We start from the raw sequence: 21,667 nt of genomic DNA on the forward strand, positions 1-21,667 counted from the left end.
GGGAACTCTCAAGGCAGATACAGAACGTGGCATTGATCATCACCTTACAGCTTCTCACAGCAGCCGGGACAAAGAGCCCTCAGGGCACTGCTGAAGAAGCCCTGCCGAGCAAGGTTAGGTGGATCCCTAGAAAGGGGACAAGGTGACAAAACCACAGGGATCGTGGTCATCCTAGGTAACTCTAATATACAGCTGGTGGCCCCTGCTACTTGGGAAAGCTATCACAAAAAGGACAGTATGAAACAGGGGAGCCAGAAGGTCCACCTGAACTCTAGGACTAGGGGTACCACAGCTAGGAGATTCCATCACACATCCCTGCCACTCAAGAGGAATGGATACGAAGATTCTTCCTCCTTCCTCCTGGCCATGAGCTGGAGCAGGAAACAAGGCAGGGTGGAGACACAGGCGACTAAGAATATCAACTGAGCTAACAGGGCAGGGAGGGCTTGGGAAAGTGAGGCCAACATCTGAGTTCCAGCAGGGAGCTCTGAGACACACACGGGCTGGGCTGTGGTTGATGTAAGACTTGCTGGAAAAAGAAACAGTTACCAGGACTGTGGCCAAGAATGCACAGAAGGCTGTAAAACCTGTAAATTTTATATGATCTTCCGAAGGTCAAAAAGGAATTTGGCCGCTTTAATATATTTTTTCCGGCTACAGTGATTCGGTAAAACATTCACCAGAGACTCAGAAGTGTCGAAGCTAGTGTCTCTGTCTTTCGGCTAATACGGCTGTCATTAATTATTAAACCAGACGATGCTGAGCTAGATGAAAGGTACTTAATCTTTTGCAGCAGCCACAATTACCCTAGCTTTGGAGTTTTAAAAATAGATTACCATGTTTTTCCGATCACTGAGATGTAGCCGATTATTAGTTTTTTAAAACACTCAATGACTCCCTAATTGCCTTGGGGGAGGGGGGACTTGTAGAGTTCCAGACTTACTCGGACAGAAAATTCGCAGAGCGTGGAAAAAAAATGTTGTTTTCTAATAGAAGAATCCTAGGTGACATATCCCTTGCTGCGTTTGCAAAGGTTCTTTCCACAAACTTAAAAGCTGAGGAAGCGTAGAACCTAAAAATGAACACTGAAGGGCTGGGGATGCCGCTTGGTGGCAGAGGGCTGCCTAGTTTAGCCCTCAGCATGGCCACCATCACAATATCAACTAACAAGACACCCAGTAGTTATTGTAAGAATAATAGCGGGCAAGTGTCATTTTCCTTGAAGTCAGCTTTAGAAGCAGGAGGGCTCACTCCACCCCTTGCTGGCAATTTGTATTCTTTCCTCTTTAAGTCACAGAGCCCGCCAGCTTCCCAAGAACATATTACCTGGCTCATAAGCACTGAAATATTGGTGCAGCCTCCAGCCCTGTGGATCCCAAGCTAGTTCCACTTTAAGACCAAATAAGATTTTAAAAAAGGAAACAAGATGGCTCAGTAGTTCCCAGCACCCACATGGTGACTCACAATTCTCTGTTACCCCAATTCCATTCCAGAGCATCTGATGTCTTGTTCTGACCTCCGCAGGCACAGGCATACACATGGTGCATAGACAAACATACAAGCAAAACACCCACACACATAAAACAAAATACATAAAGCTAAAAACATTTTAGACGATCCAGTCCCAGTCCGGAGACTTGCATGCAATTTGTATAAAAAGTGAGAGGCAGGCATTGCTGCTATATTTAGGATTGCTGACTAGCTGGACCATAATTAATAAGATCACCAGGGTCCTTTTCCATCTATATTAGATTGCTGATGTCTGTTTTTTGCCATCTGTATTTGATTGCTAATGTCTGTCCTTTAAATAGGTTATAAAGTGCAGGACTGCCCTAGCCTTTCCTTTTTCCCAACATTCAGGCCATCTTGAGATGTTATTGTTTCCGTCTCGTTGTTTTATTGGAAATAACGAACCCCAGCTTTCTCCCTCTCTCTCTCTCCCTTGCCATTGTGCAAATCTTTCCCCTTTCCTAAGAGTGTTTGCCATAGTGAGTCACAGCTTCTTCTGTATCAGTCTGGCTTAGATTATTGGCAAACAGCCGCTCAAAGCCAGCACTAACAGAAAACACAGGCAGGCCCCAGGTGCTGCAGATGACCTTCTTATTCACAATGCAAATAAGTCTGAGGAAAGTTAGAGACAGGGATGAGGTTCAGCTGGTGAGTGCTTGCTTAGCATACACAAGGCCCTGGTTCTGTTCCCAGGAACGTGTAAACTAGGCATGGTAATGCAAGCCTGTAATTTCAGCTCTCGGGAAACAGGTGGGAAGATGAGGCGTGCAAGGTCACATGTTCAAGACCAGCCTGGGCGAAGGGAGATGTAGCTCCAAATGCATAAATAATAGAGATTTGGGGTCTGTAAGGACTCTATAAAAGGGAGAAGTATAAATAGTAGACAGCCCCTCCCATGAATCCTTCGCACTGCCCCGTTCCAGTCCTTCCTCTCCAGGGAAGAGGCGAGGGGAGAGACAGAAAGGTTGCAGAGTGCCAGCCTTGTCTTGCTGCTGTCGAATTTCTGCTGGAATTCTGTGGGGACGGGGACTTAATAGAAGTAGCTGGAGTCCTTCCACAGTAAGGGACATCACTTTATGCCATACACGTGGATTTTCTGAACGAATAGATAGGAAAACACTCCACCACCATCTCCAAACACTCCCTAAGCCTCTTACCTGGGAAGATGCTCAATCCTCTGTTGACTTCCAAGCTAATGATCAGAGTTCGGGCGGTGACGCTAAAGATTTGCCGAGGTGCAAAATTCAAACCATCAGTAACCTGGAAATTAAAGCCTCCTGACATTGCTCCTTCAAAAGAAGAACATACACTCTGGTCAGTTTGATTATCCTGAAAAAGTCACCTACCTTCACCCCATCTCCCTCCATGGTTCTCTGCAAGTAAGTCATAGCAATTTGTAGTGTGTGAATGAGCCATTGAGTTCACTAGATCAAATGATGCTGCATACCACATACATTTGGATTCACAACAGACAGCCTGTAGGACTGTGGTCCCACAGACTGTATCACCCAGAGATATCACAGCCTACTTAGTTTGTGTAAGGATGCTCCACAGTGTCTGCACACTGATGAAATCATTTCTCAGACTGTTTCCCTGACTTTGAGTGATACTTAATTGCATTATTGACAAGAAACAAAGTTAAGACACATCTATAAAGGTTTAAAGGCAGATTCCCTTGACCTCTGACACATTAAAGCAAAGCACAGATGTTACCACTGAGAAATTTTTGAAAATTAAAAAAACATCACCTGTATTTTATTATTTTGAAATCAATCCATATCAATAAAGTATCACATGTCTATAACCACACAAATAATTTTTGAAATCTTGAGAAAGCTTTATACTGAAAATGAAAACTTAAGGGAAAGGGATATTTAGCATCTTGCAACTGCTACAAACTGCCACACTTTTAATGGAATATGCAAAAGAGAGGGTGAGAAGATTCCAGCTCAACCCTGCACAAGGAACTGTAGGCAACACAGATGCTGAGAGCTGGAGAAACAGTCTTTCCCAGGGAAGAACACACTCACTGGCGACCCAATACCAAACAGCCAGCCCTGAAAAAATAAACACAAACATACACACATGCACATAACAATGAAAAAAAGGGGCTATGAACTTGAAAGGGAGTTGGGAAAGGTATATGGGAGGTTTGGAAGGGAGAAAAGGGTAGGGGAATATTATATAATTATACTATAATCTTAAAAGATAAGAGAAATTAACAAATAAATATCCAAGTCAAGCTAACCATATTCTGAGTGCAAAGAGAAGGAAGGGAGAGACCTGGCCTCACTTTTGTTAAGGATCTGCAAGGAGATCACATTCTCTCCTCTGTCAGAGACTAGTAATGCCAGTAAAGTGGAAAATTAACTTATGTACATCGCTGAAGTGGAGATGGACCAGCATCGATCCAATTCCCCACGGTGCTTTACCAGTCTCTACTCAGGGAGACTGGTGGCCACATCCACATCACTTTTTGAAAACGTCCATCTAGCAGTAAATTAAAAGCCTACATGCCCTTACAGAATATACTAGGTAGACTGTATCTTTGTTGCCCAGAAGGAAATAAGGCAAGGAAGGCTCTACAGTCAGACTGCAGTAATGTACAACTACTTCCTCATTAACACAGGTTGACAGGAGGTCGGTTGATACTTGACATCTTTTACCTCTTAGCTAAGCAAAACTCACTAGGAGGCCCCAAATCCTCACTAGAATGTTTACCGGTGGTGTTTTGGCTTTTTTTTTTTTTTAAGAGAGCATATTCATAGGTCACTATGAAAGAGACAGAGTCCAGGAAAGAATAAGGCACAGGGTGTGCCTAACTCCTAACAGGGTTCACAATCAATTGTTGTGCATTCACTTGCTTTACCAGAAATAACTTTTCAAAGTTGTATTTAATGAAACACAAAATTAAAGAGAGAGTGCCTTCTACCACTAGGAATTCTTTAAGTGCCTTATGAATCCAGAAACAAAACAGGGGCGAAACTAGAAGATATTAAAACAAATACAGACTGGCAGACAGCGTCGGATCTAACACTAAATAGGACCAGGAAGGAAGCAGACACATAAGGCGCTCTGTGGATTCTCCGTGGCAGAGCTCTGAGTTTTCCCAAAGGTACTCTCAGGAGGGCCAGGGATGGAGAGTCCCTGGCTACAGACATCTTTGCTACATCAAAACCACTTACGTTGCTGTACGGACTGGTGAATTAGATTAGAGCAGGGCACTTTGCAAATGTAAGATGCTAAGCAAGATTAATTAATCCTTCCCCTTTGTTTAGAGCTGGTGATGGACAGACGGACAGCTGGTTCCAGCAACAGAGGCATCTGCAGCTGGGCACCAGTCACTTCGAGAATTAGCCTGTCTCAATGTCCACTTAGGAAATATAATTATAACGAATTAGCCCCGATGTTATCCTAGCCTTTTCCTCCTCCTTCTCCTCCTCCTCCTTCTCTTCTTCCTCCTCCTCTTTCCTCTTCTTCTTCTTCTTCTTCTTCTTCTTCTTCTTCTTCTTCTTCTTCTTCTTCTCCTTCTCCTTCTTCTTTCTCCTCCTCCTCTTCTTCTTTTTTAAAAGAAGCTATTTTCTCTAGCTACTAAAAGCAAATATTGACCTGGTAGCTGACAAGTCAATCAACCCAGAGAGCTTACTGTCGTTTCTGTTCTTCATTACAAATGGGAACCCTGTCTCCTAACCTGCCATGCCCTTCGGGGGAGAAAGAGCAGCTTAGGGGGCAGGCCACCCTGAGCCTTTCCCAGCTGTAGGTTTTTTCATCTCAAAAATGGGGTCATGACTCTGTATGGCTCAGAGGATTGAGGAGCACTTGGGAAATGACATATTCAGTGTGACCACACCTCCTGTGCTGTCTGACAAATGGAAGAGGTTTAAGAGTGTTGAAATAAATCTAAGCCCCCCAGTCCCCGGCTCCAGTCTGTGACCACTACACAAGAGCATCCGTATGCTCAACTGTGTTCAGATTCTTCCGGCAGCTGTGTGTTAGGTGCACAGATCATCGGGACATCACTGCCGCTGAGTTTAGGTGTCTTATCTTTCTTGTCTTTACTACATTCTCAAAGAAGACAGTTTAAAGGAACCGGGGAAAAGATGCGATTTAAGCTTTCAGGCTATGTGTTCCTATGCTCCTTTCCCATGCCTCCTTCCAGCTGCTGCCTATCCTGGTTCATTGACAAGGACAGACTTATGACAAAACCAGGCCAGCCTGGCCAAGTTCCTGGGCCACCTTTTCAGCAAATGTTGTTGGGATTGATTCATTGATGACTGACAGGGAGCAGAAAGGGCCCCCAACCAACATCAGGACCTCATAAATACAGTGACACACATTCATTCATGAATACAATCCTCGTACAAAAGCTGCTTTGTTCACTAATGGACCCCAGCATCTAGAATGTTATTACCTGGTACAAAGTTGGTCTTCAAAATTATTTCATTTGTTCAAAACAGTTTTATTTATGAAGCATCTCCTATGTTCTAGTCGCTGCTCGAGGGACTAAGGATAGAAGAGACCCTGCCCTTTCTTAGAATTTTTATACTGTCTTGTGGAAGGGAGGTAAAAAGCAGAGGTCCGACTCAACCTATGCTAGACTCACAGTCAAGGCAAGAGCGGAGAGTCACAGAGAGATGCTATGCCTGTGAGTGGAGTGGGAGGAACGGCTCTCACGGAAGGGAACTGACCTTACCTGCCCTCCCGAGTAAGCCTCGGGGGAGGCATGTGCAGGCTCCAGTGGTTTTATTAGCTTTCCTAAATATGTTCTTTAAAAATCACAGAGCTTGGGAAGTTTTTGCATCCTGTGGTTTTTCAGTCAGTAGCTCTTAGGTATGACGGCCGCATCACTCACTGCTCAGAGCATGTGTTTTTGACTCTGCTCCGCACGGACTTACCTGTTAGGTATGATGGCTGCATCACTCCCTGCTCAGAGCACGTGTGTTCTTGAGCCTGCTCTGCACGGACTTAACTTTTAGGTATGACGGCTGCATCACTCGCTGCTTGCTCAGAGCATGTGTTCTTGTGCCTGCCCTGCGCGAACTTACCTCTTAGGTATGACGGCTGCATCACTCGCTGCTTGCTCAGAGCACGTGTTCTTGTGCCTGCCCTGCACGAACTTACCTCTTAGGTATGACGGCCACATCACTCGCTACTCAGAGCACACGCACTTGACCCTGCTCTGCCCTGTGACTTACCAGAGTGCACAAACACGAGGTGACCCTCATCAATTTGCGCCTGAGTGAAGTTCTGAATGCTTCTGCCAGGAACAAACTTGAGAGCCAGGTGCCCGTTGCTGGGAGGAGTGACCCAGTAGACCAAGTCCTGTGGGGGAGAGTCCCCATCTTCAGCACATAGGTCATCTCTGGTCATCTCAGTGATAGAATTCACCCACACCTGAAAGAGAAGAGAACCAATTCCAGTCTCCCCACATAGTCATGATCCTGGGCCCCATGTAAAAAGACGAAAAACAACTAAACCAGTCCACTGGAGTTTTTAAAGAATGGATTTGCTTTTTAAATTTTTAATTTTATGTATATAGGTGTTTTACCTGCATGTATGTCTATGTGCACGTACATGTCTGGGACCAACAATCTAGAGTAAAATATTCAGTAGTTACTCAACATTAATTACCCAACAATGCATATGAACTGATGTATATCTAACTATAGAGCCAATGGTTACAAAGCACCCTGTGTGCTGAACATGCTAAATTCACCATACAGAATCTCAGACCATGCAGTGTTGACTTCGTTAAGTTGCTTTGAGGATACCTACACATTGCTTTCAGTAGCTAATGGTGTCACCAGCTTTTAACGGTTGAGGAGGAAAAATGCACATTGCACATTTGCTACGCCCTTTATTCTGTCTTACATGAAAACAAGGGTCTGGTTTCTTTGTTCTTGTGCTATTTGCTGTAGTAATAGTTCACAGCTGTAACCCTAGCTGAGAAACATGGCGGCTTCCTCTTATGTTAAAACCTTATACATTGTCTACACATCTCTCTCTGTCTCTTGCTCTCTCCTCATGCCCATCTCTTCCACGGTGTGTGTGTGTTCAGGTGTGTGTGTGCGCGCACGCACGCGTGTGCACATGTGTGCAGATGTGTATGCATATTCGTGTGCATGCAGGTACAGTGTGTTATGCACACGCCTGGGAGGCCAGAGAAAAACCTCAGGTGTCTTTCTTCAGGGTCAGGGACTTTGTTTGCTTTTCAGTGGTCTCTCACTGACACAGGGCTCAGAAACTAGCCTTGGGCTAACTGTCCAGAGAGCTCCACGGATCTGCCCATCTTCACTTCCCCAGCACTGGGGTTATAAATGCAGGGGCATAGCTGTCTGGTGTTTTAATACGGATTCTGGGGACCAAAGTCAGGTCCTCATACTGGCATGACAAGCACTTTACTTAAACAACTTAACTCAACCGTTAACCAAACTGATTATTCATCTACAATGAGCCGGTAACTAGTTTAGACACTTGCACTGTGTGCCAGTGGATGAAACAAAGGAGTGGTGTCCTTTTGGAATCCCTACTTTAGCAGAGGGCACAGAAGGACACAGAAAAGAGGCAACAGGCACAGTAAGAAATGGGCAACATAGTGAGTTACAAAGTCACTGCACCATGAAAAAGAGAAAACAAAGTAGTATGGGGATTCTGGGCTGTGGATGTTAAAACAGGAGGCTTGTTGGAGGATGACCGAATGGGGCGAAAGAGAAGCCACGCCATGCACACATGCGCATATTCGGGAGTGGGAAAAGAAGATGGTATGGGAAACACTGGAGTTAGCTCAGGGGTAGGAGGAGTGAAGAGGCCATGAGGGCAGGAAGAAAAGAAGCAAGGTAAAGAAGACAGAGGTTCCAAAACATAAGAGATGGTCAAACGCGCTGACAAAATGTCAGCTTGTCCTTGAGGGCAGGAAGAGAATTCAAGTAGAGTCCTGACCTGGCATACAAAATTTCCGGCTAAAGCCATGATGGTCTATAGAGGCAGGGACACCTGCCAGTGGGTGGCACAAGGGCCCCAGAAAGAATGGTAGAAGGGAGGCTTGAAGGCACCACAAGATGGGAAGTGGTTTGGTTCTGGGAGTCTACTGCAGGCGTCTATGAGAGTTACAGGAAAAAGAAAGGTGAGGGACTGAAGGCACGTTTGGGGCCTTGCCAGTGTGAGGCAGCTTGGCACACACCTGCCAAGACTAGCTCTATAGACACCCACTGGAAAGTAGGCCCAAGTCTCAGTTTACCCTAAGGCAACACCTGCTTCCAAGAAAGACCTCAAACCCCAAGGACATCAACTTTTTAATGTCTACCAGAAACACAGAATTAATGGAATGTTCAAATCACAAGATTCATTCAACTTGTGGAAAGGTCACAGTTCCTATAAAATATGTAAGTTGGTGTGTTTAACAAAATACCATGCCCAGTCATTCCAGTTTCAGATTTTACATTTTTAAATCATTCCATGTGGCTTATTTTTATTTCTTCAGAAATGAAAATTGATTCGGGAATGTGATACCATTTCTCTTCCTATAACCTGTAAACACTTGTTTTTTTTTTTTCCAATCAGGAGCCCAGAAAAGCTGCCCAAGCCCATTTTCCACTGCAGTCCCTTTACGGCTGAACAGGGCTTCCCCTTTCGCCACGGGAACACACCGTCTTCCAAAACAACTGGAAAACCTGTCGCTCAACACAAAACACCCTCCGATCTTCCTTTCTCTTCACATCCAGTTTAGTCCAATTAGCAACCCCATTGCTTCAAGGTCAGCGTGGTTCAGTGCCCAGCTTTGGATCATAATAACTCCACGTAGGTGGGAAGAGCACAGCAATGACCTCACGCTTGAATTCAGATTAGAAAATGATCCAAGGCTCAAAAAATAAGTATCTAAAGACAACAACACTGGAACCTGTGGCAATCCATCCAAACTCACCTTTGCTCATAAATGAAAGTGCAGCTGACCCACGGCCAAACCTACTGGGGTATACTGGGTATAGCTATGACCCAGTGCCATCTAAGTTGTGATACTAACATTTGAAGACCCTGCCCTTTGTTTCAGATCTCAGGAGAGTTGTGTAAAGCATTCTGAACTCGCTGCCCTTCTGGGTGGCACTCCAGGACCGCAACTGACATGGCATCTTCCTTCTCCCGCTGCAGCTGGTTGTAAAGCTCCTTTGAGTGGTAAGTACAGTTCAGGGTGATAAGTACTTGCCAGGGTGTAGCTCAGGGGGAGAATGCTTGGCTAGCACATACGGGTCCTTCATTCAATTCCTAGGACCGTCTAAAGCCAGTCCAAGCCAAACAGGAAAATAACTAAATGGTTCAATTTTTAGGGTTAAAAACAAGGCAACACATTATAGCATTCTATTACAGAAACTTGGAAAATGGGGAAATGAAGCCCCCTTGTGGCCAGAATTTTATGTGGCCTGTATTTTAAAAAAAAAAAAATCACTGTTTATGCTTAAATACAAAGGCACGCTTAAGAATGGATTTTAGATCAGAATACAAAGGAGTCACTCGGGATGGCCTAACTCTGAGCCTGGTTTGTCGAAATACAAATGATCCTAACCATGCCATCAACGGCTGTGCAACACACCCGAATGGCCAGGGATTTAAGGCTCTGTCCTGTTTCTGTAGGAGAAATGCACGCCCCCAAATGCTGAGCTAGAGAGGTAATGCTTGGACTTTGGCTCTGTACTCCCACCCAGATGTTCAGGATGCCACCAGACTCTTCCCACCAACCCCATGGCCTTCTCCAAAGCAGACTCCAGTGGACATTCTTTTTATCTACAGGCCCTGATAAGAGTAAGAAGAGAAAGACAACGTAAGATCACCTGAAGGTTTTAATAAAATGTGGGTTGGAGGTCAGAGATGACATAAAGTCTGGGCCAGGGAGATGGCTCAGCAGGTAAAGGCACCTGATGCCAACCCCGAGGTCCTGAGTGTGATTCCTGGGACCTATACAGTGGAAGAAAAATCTCAGCTTCCTGAAGTTATCCTCCGGCCTCCATACTTGTGTTTGGTGAACATGCATGCCCCCTCCCATGCCCCAAATAAACAAATAAATGTGATTTAAAACAAGACAAAATATAAATCTGATGACTTGTGGGAATCACATTTTGCCTCTGTCCCAGATTCTGTCTCTGACTAACTTTATTACTTGGTCAAGTCCTGTCTCTCTACCGGCCCTACCCCACCCTACTGCAACCTAGGCCTATGCACACATTATAGGAATAGCCTCCTCCTAACCCACTCCTAAGCCCATCACTTCCTCTCTTACATTTAATCCCACATTTCTGGGAAGTTGTGTCCTTTTCCTGTTTCCTCCAGGTCCTTGGGTTCCTTCACTGTAACTGTGAAGAAAGAAGCAATGGAGCTTGGCCATTGTGATCTCAGGCTCTTAACCGAAGTCTGCTACTTGTTCTCTCTCTCTATCTCTCTCTCTCTCTCTCTCTCTCTCTCTCTCTCTCTCTCTCTCTGCCAAGAGTCTTGCCCTGTAACAGATTCTTCATCTTTACTAGCTACCACTGTGACTGGGAAGTGTTCGTTATCTTCACCAATGAATTGCTCTGCGTTACAGAGACGAAATGACACTGTCAGAAATGATCCCCTAAATTTGGGAAGAACTAGTTACATATCTGCTCCTGGAAAATGTGCTCTCGTCGCTGTTATTTTAATTTAGTGCATGTGCTTTCCATATTCACTTCCCAAAGTGTTGACAGACCCAACAATTCTTAAATATTATTGGCGATTGAGTCAGGGAACTCCCTGCAATATGACCGAGACAATTAGCCTTTCCATGCTAATCTGCCATCGTTACTAGACAGTCTAGTGGGAAAGACAGAAATATTTTGAAAACAAAAATAATTGGGGGGCCGAAAATAATAGCAAATCTTAGATTCTATGAACTGCCTAGACAAGGTTTCTAAGTTAATAAATCCAATCCTGGCTGCTTTTTGGCTCCTTTTCTAGTTGAAATTAGATCAAGATTGATAGTAGACATTATTATTATGCTTTAAAACCTCAATGCACAAAACTACATTGTTCTGAAACCTTTAGGCAACTTTATTCACTGTGTATGTGTGTGTGTGTCTGTGTGTCTGTGTGTACCCAAAACTCTACCCTTATCCTTGGGATATTTAAATACTTGTCATTTGCTAATTTTCTTCCCTCGTGACCATGACTTTGGATGACCATAGCAGTTCATAAAGTGAGCTGGTTTGAAAGAAGATATCTACTGCTCATTATCCAAGCCTACTTTCTAGCCGGGAAGGGCAAGGCCATGTGCAGGGGCAATGAGCAGGTGGGACTGCCTTGGATAACAGGGCTGGAATGATGAAGGAGACTTCAAAGCTGAGGACAGGAGGCAGGCTTCCCTGCTTGGAAGACAGAGGACTCTTAACGTAGTAAAAAATCCTGACAGTAATTGGAGAGTAGGGTGTAGGTCGTTATAGGTGGGAACAACTTTGTCATATCCCTATGGTATCAGTTTCTAGGAGTTGAGCATTTAGCAATTGCAAGAGATGAGCCCCTAGAACTTGACTCAGCCCATAAAAGATAAAGTTTCAGGAATAGACAATGACTCAGTCGGTAAAGTGCATGCCACACAAGCATGAAGAGTTGGACAATCCCCAACACCCATGTAGAAAGTCAGGTCTATCTGCCATGAGTCTATAATCCCAATACTGAGGGTGAAGATGGGAGGATCCCTCTTGCTTATAGGTCAGCCAGCCAGGCTAGTCCAGATGAGCGTCAGTCCAGTGAAAGACGCTATCTCAAATAAACAAACAAACAAACGAGGTGGAAAAGATACTCAATGCTGACTTGACATTATTCTCCACAGACATGTGCACATCCACCAAACACACATATACATACATACATGCGCAAAGATCATTTTCCCAAAAACAGAGAGATGGAGGGGCATTGCTCATTTATATAAAAATATCTGTCTTTGCTAGTTTCATAGCTTAATGCCTTTCAATTACCCAAAGCAATTAGTACATTTTACACATCAACTCTGTGTGTGTGCGTGTGTGTGTGTGTGTGTGTGTGTGTGTGTGTGTGGTGTATTAGACACCAGGTATTTTGGCTCTGTATATTATATTTTGTTTAACATATTTTTAAAATATTGATTTGGAACCATAGGACCTGCAACCTCCAGATAATTCCTACTATGGATGGCAGGTGTAACGTGTGACTCTGAGCTCAGACTACCCAGGCTCAAACCCACTTTTACTAACTGTATGGTATTTGTCAAGTGACTTACCCTTCCTTTCATTGCCTTAAATATTTCTTGTAACCCTCCTTTGATTTCAAGAATGACTGAAAGAATTAAATGAGGAATTATCTAATCAGTTAAGTGATACATTTATATATTTATAGTTGAGCCTGTTTCATAAGCGGGGCTTGCAAATACTGGCTACTTTCCAGTATTATCTCTGGAAACCAAAAGAACAAAATTGCATCATGCTAAGGGGTTCTTATGCTCAAAAATCAACCTCAACGTGGAGCTGATATTTGATATCATTCTCTTTCTATATCCCCTCCCCAGTTATTCCCACACTCCCCTAAGTTTTTCACAGCAAGCTTACTTCAGACTGATCACCTCTGTTATGGAATACTCCTTGACTAATAAGGCTCCTCTCACTAATATGCATACACATGAATCATCTAATAACCCTGTCCAGAAGAGTTCATAGGAGTGAATGGCAGATTCTTCTTCTCAGAAAAGTCCACTTGGGGCCCGGCCCTAGGCTTGTACCTGAGGCTGGTAGCTAGTTTTGTACACTGGCTTAAAATGCCCCACAAATGATACCAGGGGCTCCCCTGTCTAAATTGTTTGTGCAGTGTGGTCTGTGGTGGAGCCCTCCTTTCTCCTGGGGGGTCTGGGATTTGGGTTCTTCCCAGGCAGAAGGTGCCTGCCTACCTGCCAGGTCTCAGAAAACATTTTGGCGACTCGGCAACTAACTGAGCTTCGTAGTGGAAGCCACTTCGCAAGAGCTGTCACAGTCACTGGGCCAATCGACTGGGTCCTGCATGACTTCACTGGGAAAGCACTCGCCAGCTGACCTAGTTTCCTCTGGACTCCACCCCGGGTGCTGCTTCCCTCTGCTGATTTTGCTTTATTTGTTTCCCTGAAAAAAATATCTTAGCCACAGCACGCCAAGTTCTGAATGTCTCCACCAATCCCACCTAGGGAGGCCTCTGTTCCCCTAACTCACATGCTGCCTTAAAAAGGTCCTGTCCTTGAGAGATCTTCCCTCTCTACAAAGTCAGTGTTCTCTGAGCAGAATCGTCCTGAATGGTGGCCCACGAACCCAACTGGAGAGACTCCAAGGCCACTCCTCCTTTCTGACTACACTACACTTTAATGTTCCCAGCAGTTCCTTGGGCGGACCATGAAAACAACACCAGTTATAGAAGGGACCAGGACTATGTGAACATTCAATAAATGTAAACATTTATGGAGTGTTTAACCACCACTGACAGCTACAGTTTCTCTCGGTAGCTAACGGGTCACTTCTCAGATGACTCTTCTCGGAAGAGCCCGTGTGGGGGACAGGGACAGAAGTAACTGAAAATAGGAGGTTTAGACACTTGGCCAGTACATAGCATTCGAGAACAGGGTGAGACCGGAAAGAAAACCCAAACTAACACATTCCAACAACACAAGTGCTTTCTCGTGAAAGGCAGAGGCTGAGAACTTGCCACGCTGTAAGACACCTGAAGCACTAACGGGAGTATTCCTGGGTCCCATTGCCTGGAGAGAACAATAATGAATACTGAAACTCGAGCCCTTTTCTAACAGTGCAAGGCCTGCTACCTAGACTAGCCCCTGTGTTGCCTACATACTGGATTAACAGGTCCTGAAATGCTTCATAAATTGAGGTCAAGGTTTTCTGCTTCTAATTTCACTTTTATCCCTTCCTGCTCCTCTGGCACCTAGCTGGCACCACTGTCAACAAAGGTCCTTTGCTGCTTGCACCAACGGTTACTCATACATGGTGATGTGCTATGCCATCCTGTGGCATGGTGGGCTAGACACTTGATACTTAGAAAACAAGAGAAAGTACTTGGCTGGCATGAGCAGAGCCCTGGGAACCCCAACACCATTTAGATACCAAACTACAACACCCTATAAGTTAAAAAATAGTTGATGTTTAAAATCCCTCCTCCAAAGAGCACACTGAAGAAAGCAAGTGGAGATTGTCAGAGTAGAAGTCAGAACTCATAGCCAACCCCAACAGAACCTCATTTCCCAAGTTTTAGTTACCTAACTGAAAGAGGGAGATAATTTGATACTATTTTTTAAATGACAAAAATGTATTAAAATGTACATAGTAATATATATCCAAAGGAAATATAAATTATTATCTTCCAACAGTATCCAACAAGATATTGACAAGTAATAGCTAATAATTCTTTGAAACAGCGGAGACACGTTAGCAAACAAGGATGGTCATATATATGCCTTATTATTTTACAATAGCAATGATATAAATCCAAACCAATTTGGTTGCCCTGAGGTTCTTATGTAAATCAAAAGCACACAGCACTTACCTGGAGGATTTTATTGGCTGTTATTACCGGAGCCTTGTCATTTACAGACTCAACAGTCACAAAAAGAGTCTGAGGCAGACTCTGTTTCCCAAGCTCCGAGCTGCTGACCAAGATGGTGAGACTGTCCGTTAGCTCCTGACTGCCGTTATGAACATAGTGAATCAACCCCTGCTCCACCTGAAACCAAACCAACAGAAGCACTCAGTCCCAAACCATGACAGAAGTGCTCAAAAAGAAATCCAAGCGCAAAACTCTCCCTAAGGCACAGAAGCATGTCTTCATCCCACGACGGAGTGGGAATTGTGAGGATGGCATCACACTTCATCCTAAAAGTAAGCGAAATGCCACTTTGTCCTAAGGATAGGTTTAAAGAAAGGTAGAGAAATGCAAGATGATGCAGGAACGAGAATGCTGAATTAGTAGCAGAAGACGAATTTAAATGCCACTTCTGACAGTAATGTGTGCTGCTGGATGCACATAACCCAGTCTCTTCTACCAATTGGACACCACGGTGAAGTTCAAGTTCAACTTGCTTATTTCAGGTGCCTACATTTGGAAGGTTTTGGTTGTTTTATTTGACAATCCAAACCATCAGAGTTAGGCTTCCCTGGGGTTTCGTTTCTCTTCCTTGGAAACACATGGATCAGGGAAACTATAAAGTTCCTCACACATATTTTCTGAGCTAAGGAGGCACTGTTTCCTTAACCGTTTTCTGTGTCTGAGGTTATGTGTGATGGTGAGTTTTAATTGTCAACTTGAGACAATCTGGACTCACCAAAAAGAACAGCTCAACTAAGGACTGTCTCCATTGGGGGGAGTGACTCAATTAAGGCATTGATGTAGGAAGACCCAGCCTACTGAGGGTGGCGCCATTCCCTAAGCAAGGGGTCCTGACCTATTTAAGAGTCAAGAAATAGAGCTGAACAAAGGCAAGCGAGCAAGCAGTATGCATGTATTTGTTTCTCTGCTCTTGATTACAGATGGGATGCAAGTTCCTGCCACTGTGACTCCCCTGAAACTGTAGGCAGAAATCAGCCTCTTCTCCCTAAATCACTTTTTTGGGGATATTTGGGGGGGTATTTTATCATAGCAACAGAAATGTAACTAGGACAATCTGCTACCTACTAATCTTGAGCCCTCACTTTCATAATAAATCATGTATCTCTTATCTCTTGTTAATATACATCTCCTGTAGACAGACTATGGCAGAATACATTACAATCAAATCATTCTACCACAGAAGATCTCTTTCACAGTAATAAAGCAAATGTAATATTTACTTTTATTCCCTGTTAGACTCCATCTTTTTAATTTCAGTTCTGAAGTTGTCACTGGATGGTTAGGTTATTCCTCTTTGATTTGTAGAAACCAAAAATCTTATCAGAGTCCTTTCCCCTCTCTCAGACTTGACTGCTGGAAGCACGGAAGATTACAGTTCTGCACCAGATTGCATTCAAGCTAGAGGGGAATTTAGCTTCACTGAGTCTGCTACCAAAACACAACGGTAAGAACTTCCAACGACCCAAAGGAGTTGTTGGAATTCCGAACAAGTCTCTGGGGCTGTGTTTGTTTTGACACAATTTAGCCAAAAATTTGAGCAGTTCAACTGAGCCCATTCCTGTAGCGCACTTCCTTTGAGCAAAGCCTTTTGATCTTACAGTGGTGTTCCTGACAGGGGTGGAAAGTTCAGTCCCCTCAAGGGAAAATCATGGCCACAGGTGCTATGAGAGATTCTGGAGTTCTGTGGGTAGAAGATTCCAGACAACAGGGCCTAACCTCAGATCCCTAGAATACACTGTTAGGCTGCTCAGGCACAACCAGTGAGCGGGACTCATCACAAGATGAGAGATCTCAGAAATGAAAGCACTCTAGCGATAGTGCTCACTGCCAGGACACTTTTCCCGAAGAAATATATCACTTCCTCCAAATCATACACCCTTTAATGAGCAATTTGTCCCCAAATTGCATAGCACTTCATAATATTTAGCTGGGAGCTGAGAAAGGTCCCAAAATTGCATACCATTTAATAATATTTGGCTGAACGCTGCCTCTTCCTATCCTTTGAAAGCCAAAAAAAATAAATAAATAAAAAAAATAAAAAAAATCTGCCGATCAGATGAAGGCCCCAGCCTTTTCTAGCTCTCTTTTCTGGTTTATTTATTTTTTCTATATTACTAATAATCTTCATTCAACATGCTGCCTTTCACAATTTTCCTGCCTCTCTGTCTCACCGTTCCCTTACCCGGGGAGAAACTCCACAAGAACAGGGTTACTACCTGGTTAATTTGTCAGGTTGACCTCATCACCTAGCTCCAGAAGCCCTGATCTAAGATATTCACAAACTTCTTACTGAGCAAATGAAGCCAGGGTCTCTCCACTAAGACACTGAAGACCATAGACACATAGGATCAGAGTTACTTTAAGTGAAAATGAAATATCTCACAACCTAGAGACCACAGGGGTTACATATAAAGAGACAGTGTAAGGAATCACCTGACAAATAGGGACATGGGACTTTGTCATATGTCTATGTCTATGAACATATATCATAAGTCTATGAACAGGCTCCGTGAAAACACAAATGCCCCAGGAGACAAGTATGTCTCCACACAGATTTCAACAGGCAACTCAGAATACATGAGGTAAAAGTATTTGATTCAGCTTACAGCAAAGCAGACAGTCACCACTGATAGGTTTCCTGGATGCCATGATTGAGAGATGAGAATAGTCCTCTTCCCTGGGTCAGAAGGATAAAGTGCTCTCCCAGCCTCTGCATTCTGTCTCTTCATGGCTTCCTAATGATACCTAGGTACTCTAGACTCCTTGACAGTGGATGACAGAGGCCGGAACCCTCCAAATGTAGCCCCAAATACCCTTTGCCCCTCCTCAGCCTGTGGGTACACCTCCCCAGATGGTCCCTCATCTCTCAGGCCCCCACACTTTTGGCTATGCTGCTCCTTTAATTTACACTGCCTTTTTTGGGTTCCTAATCTCTTACTTCTGTGCTCTTTAACTAACTCCTCAAAGTCTAGATTGACCATGGTCCCTTCACAAAGAGTTACAGTCCTCTCTCTGCTCTTCAGTTAGAATTGAATATGCCAGCTCTGTACTCCTACAACACGACCATGGAAATGGAATATGAGAGATAAGAGAGCATCCCAATTAAAGATGAAGCATCTGGCTCCTCCATGGCACTTCCTGAGGCAAGGACTACATTTCAGTTACCACAACAACACATAGCAACTAAAACAGAGCACGCCTTTAGGAAGTGGATTTAAATCCATTAGGAATCCCATAACTTAGATTTTCACATTTTTATTTACTTTTATGTTTGGGTGTTTTGCGTGTATATATGTCTGGGCATAACTTGCATGCCTGTTAGCCATGCCAGATCCCTTACAACCAGGTTTACAGAAGTTGTGAGCCACCATGTGGCTGCTGGGAACTCAACCTGGGTCCTCTGCCAGAGCAATCACTGCTTTTAACTGCTAAGCCAACTTTTCAGTCTCCAACTTGGCATTCTTAGAAGCAAAATGAAGCAACATACATGTGTTTTTAGCTGGAGAGGCAAAGCCAGGCAAATGTGGTGGTAGGTAGGGGGTTGTTTGTGGTTTCCAATCTAAAGAGTTTGTATTGCTCGGGGTTTCTAAGGAAGAACTGCAGGGCAATTTTCAAAATTGAAAAAATAATAAACATTGGTAGAAGTCATTAATTTACTCCTGTAAGAAAACACAGTCTAATAATAATAATAATAACCAAAGCAAAGAAACCAGATAGCAACCTCCAGTTGACTTTGGTTATTTCATCTGCCTTCAAAATCTGGATGCCAGACGAGCTGTTGTATCCAGCTTGCTGACTGCCAGGACTGAGCCACCCTAGACACCTGTGGCCCCATGTTTGGCATATAGCATGTTCTTTGTAAAACATCTGGTGAATGGATGAAGGGATACATGAATGAAAAACGTTCACCAAAGATGAAGTAGCTGAGTGTTCCTGATATCAATAGAGGAACAAGGTACTCCTGTAGAAGTGGACATTAGTAAGGACGGCAGAGTCAGTTTCTGGTGTACAGTCAAAAGTCAGAAGATTGGGAGAAAGTAAAAAAATAAAATCGAGGACCTCTGACCATCTTTCTCTCAAATGTTTAGAGTGTGTGAGGGAGGCAATGTGTTTAGAGTGTGTGAGGGGCACAGTGATGTCTCCTTGTGGGAATAAGTCCTCTCACCTCACATTTTCAGCAGAAACAGGATCTAAGAGAAGCTTCCAAATTCGTGGCAGTGAAAAGAAATGTTGAATGTTTTTAAACTACAAGACCCATCTCAGGAAGTAGTAAATACGCCATCACTGAAGATGTTCAGGCAGTGTTAACCCCGTCCCTATGGGGACGCTACAGACAGGCTTCTAGCATCCTGTGGGAAGCTGGACCCCAAGGTCCCATCACCCTGAAGTCTGTGAGTCTAAATGATAAAGAGTCAATTCCAACCCCTCCCCCCGTGCCGGAACAACATACTCAAATATATTAACTGTGATTTATTACCTGTTTCCTGGAAAATTTCATTAGCTTTACTCTTGGAAAACTGGAACTTTGAACATAACCGTGCTTTGGTGGCTCGAGGAGAATGAATTCGCAGTCAAGATTCTCAAAATACTTGCTTGGAATTCTGAGGTGGTCTGGTAGAAGTGCTTTGGAACCCCCTTCCTGAACCGTGAGATTCTGTACTTCCAGGGGGATCCACTTAGGGATGATATCCAAACGCATCTCTACACTCCTTACCAAGTGGGAGTCCCGGCTCACATCTAGGGTGAACTGATCCTTTCGTTGGCCGGGAGCTGTCTGTACGTAAAGGACATTGCCGTCATCAATATCCTGCCGGGTGAAACTCAGAGTGGGCTTTCCGTTTGTACCCACGCTGCCATCTTCTGCGGTAGATTTTTGGAGGTGTCCATGCATTGGTGGAGTCCTGACTACAAATTCTGTCTCCGGAGGGATCTCATCTTCAGTCCCAGCCTTGTTCACAAACACAACACAAGAAGAAGAGCACATGAAGAACCAGAAGCGCCAAAGCTGTCAATGGTTTCACTTCGACAAGTGGCCTAAGTTACAATCAGTGTTATTACACAGCTTAAGACCAGGTCTGACCTGGGGCCATGCTGATCATGCCAATATTTGGAATCTCAGCCCTGGTCACAAACAAATGAATGAATAAATGGTCAACAGCACGTGTGTAGCTATAAAGCATTTGCACACAGCAGAAAAACACCCTGAATATTCTAAAAGTTAAGGCAAAAGAATTAAATGTTTTAATTAAATTAAATAAGGGGAGGGCTGGAGGCTTGCCTAGCATCCAGCATGTGCAAAGCCATGGATTTGATCCCCAGCACCGTGGTGGGGGGAATTATGAGAAGGAAGCAAGGATGGTTTCAGGAAGAAGAGTTGCATCACCAAAATTGCACGACTGTAGAGGGGAAAAAAGCCTTTTCCCTGTTTAGTTCTACTTTCTCTAGCTCAGCATTTCCTGTGCATTTTCATTTTATTGATTCAGCAAAGTCCATTTAGAAACTGTCTTTGCAGCAGATTAAGTCACAAGAGGAAGCATGCCCCCTCGTGGTGAGACGTATTAACTCTCTAAGTTTGAAAAAAAAAAATGTGAACCGCTAGTTAGTGCCTTCTCTTCCCTTAGTCAAGTTTCATTATTTACCAACCTGATTCTAGCTCCCGCTCATCTCTGATGTTACGGGTTACTCTTGGGAAGCTGGCCTGCGTCCTGAAGGCAGAGTCGGAACAGCCTGCATGTCTGGCCAACTGTTACAAACACAGCTTTCCCAGCCTACACCCTACAGGAGATGACCCTAAAAACAACAGCCAGGCCAAACTGATCCATAGGTAGGGCTGTGCCCACTAGGAACTTCATGGCTCTGCTCTTTCCCTGGTACAGCTCCACTGGTTCTAGATCAGTTTTATCCACCAGTTTAGGGAAACTACACAGGGCCACATCCAGAAATAAAGAAAGAGACTATGCAATGGTGCCCTAAGCTGTTTGGGGAATCCCTTCTATGTCTGTTAAATTACTTCTTCCTCCCATCACAGACTAGCCCATATCAAATGAAACAATGCTAGTTCAGCTGTTAACAACAAACAAAAATGAAAAGCTCCTCCTGTGTCATAAGACATACTTCCCTCCCTTAGTCCTAGGTTCACACTGCAGTAAACATGGGCACATACATGAGCGTGTATATAAACACGGCTTTAAAATAAGACTGAACATTGTTCAGATTTTATTTTCTTTTTTTTGTTTTTTTTTTTAGTTGGCACAGTTTTTAAGATTTATTCTTACATTTTAGAGTCTGGAGATATCAAAAATAACTTTTATATCTAAAATCCAAAATTAGATGCAATGCATAATAAATCTAGACTAATGATAATATAATTGTTAGTTTGTTTTGTTCACCTGTGTCCCAACCCACAGTGTCTAAACAACATACATTCTTTTTTTTTAATTTATTTATTTATTAAGGATTTCTGCCTCGTCCCCACAACCGCTTCCCATTTCCCTCCCCCTCCCCCGATCAAGTCCCCCTCCCTCATCTGCTCAAAGAGCAATCAGGG

General features: G+C 43.9%; 1 protein-coding gene across 1 annotated transcript in view; it reads right to left on the reverse strand.

The window, feature by feature from the left end:
* LOC121455624 (chondroitin sulfate proteoglycan 4-like) overlaps nucleotides 1-21,667 on the reverse strand; it is a 55,185-nt gene that overhangs the window by 18,668 nt on the left and 14,850 nt on the right. The window contains exons 4-7 of the mRNA XM_041663208.1: nucleotides 19,598-20,068; nucleotides 15,061-15,237; nucleotides 6,705-6,903; nucleotides 2,667-2,798 (exon numbers count right to left, since the gene is read on the reverse strand). Of these exons, the coding sequence (XP_041519142.1) occupies nucleotides 2,667-2,798; nucleotides 6,705-6,903; nucleotides 15,061-15,237; nucleotides 19,598-20,068 (979 nt within the window). The remainder of the gene's footprint in view (nucleotides 1-2,666; nucleotides 2,799-6,704; nucleotides 6,904-15,060; nucleotides 15,238-19,597; nucleotides 20,069-21,667) is intronic.

The sequence above is a fragment of the Microtus oregoni genome, unplaced genomic scaffold (assembly GCF_018167655.1).
Source record: "Microtus oregoni isolate MIOR12 unplaced genomic scaffold, Mior012 000014F_ref0000157, whole genome shotgun sequence".
Taxonomy (NCBI): Eukaryota; Metazoa; Chordata; class Mammalia; order Rodentia; family Cricetidae; genus Microtus; species Microtus oregoni.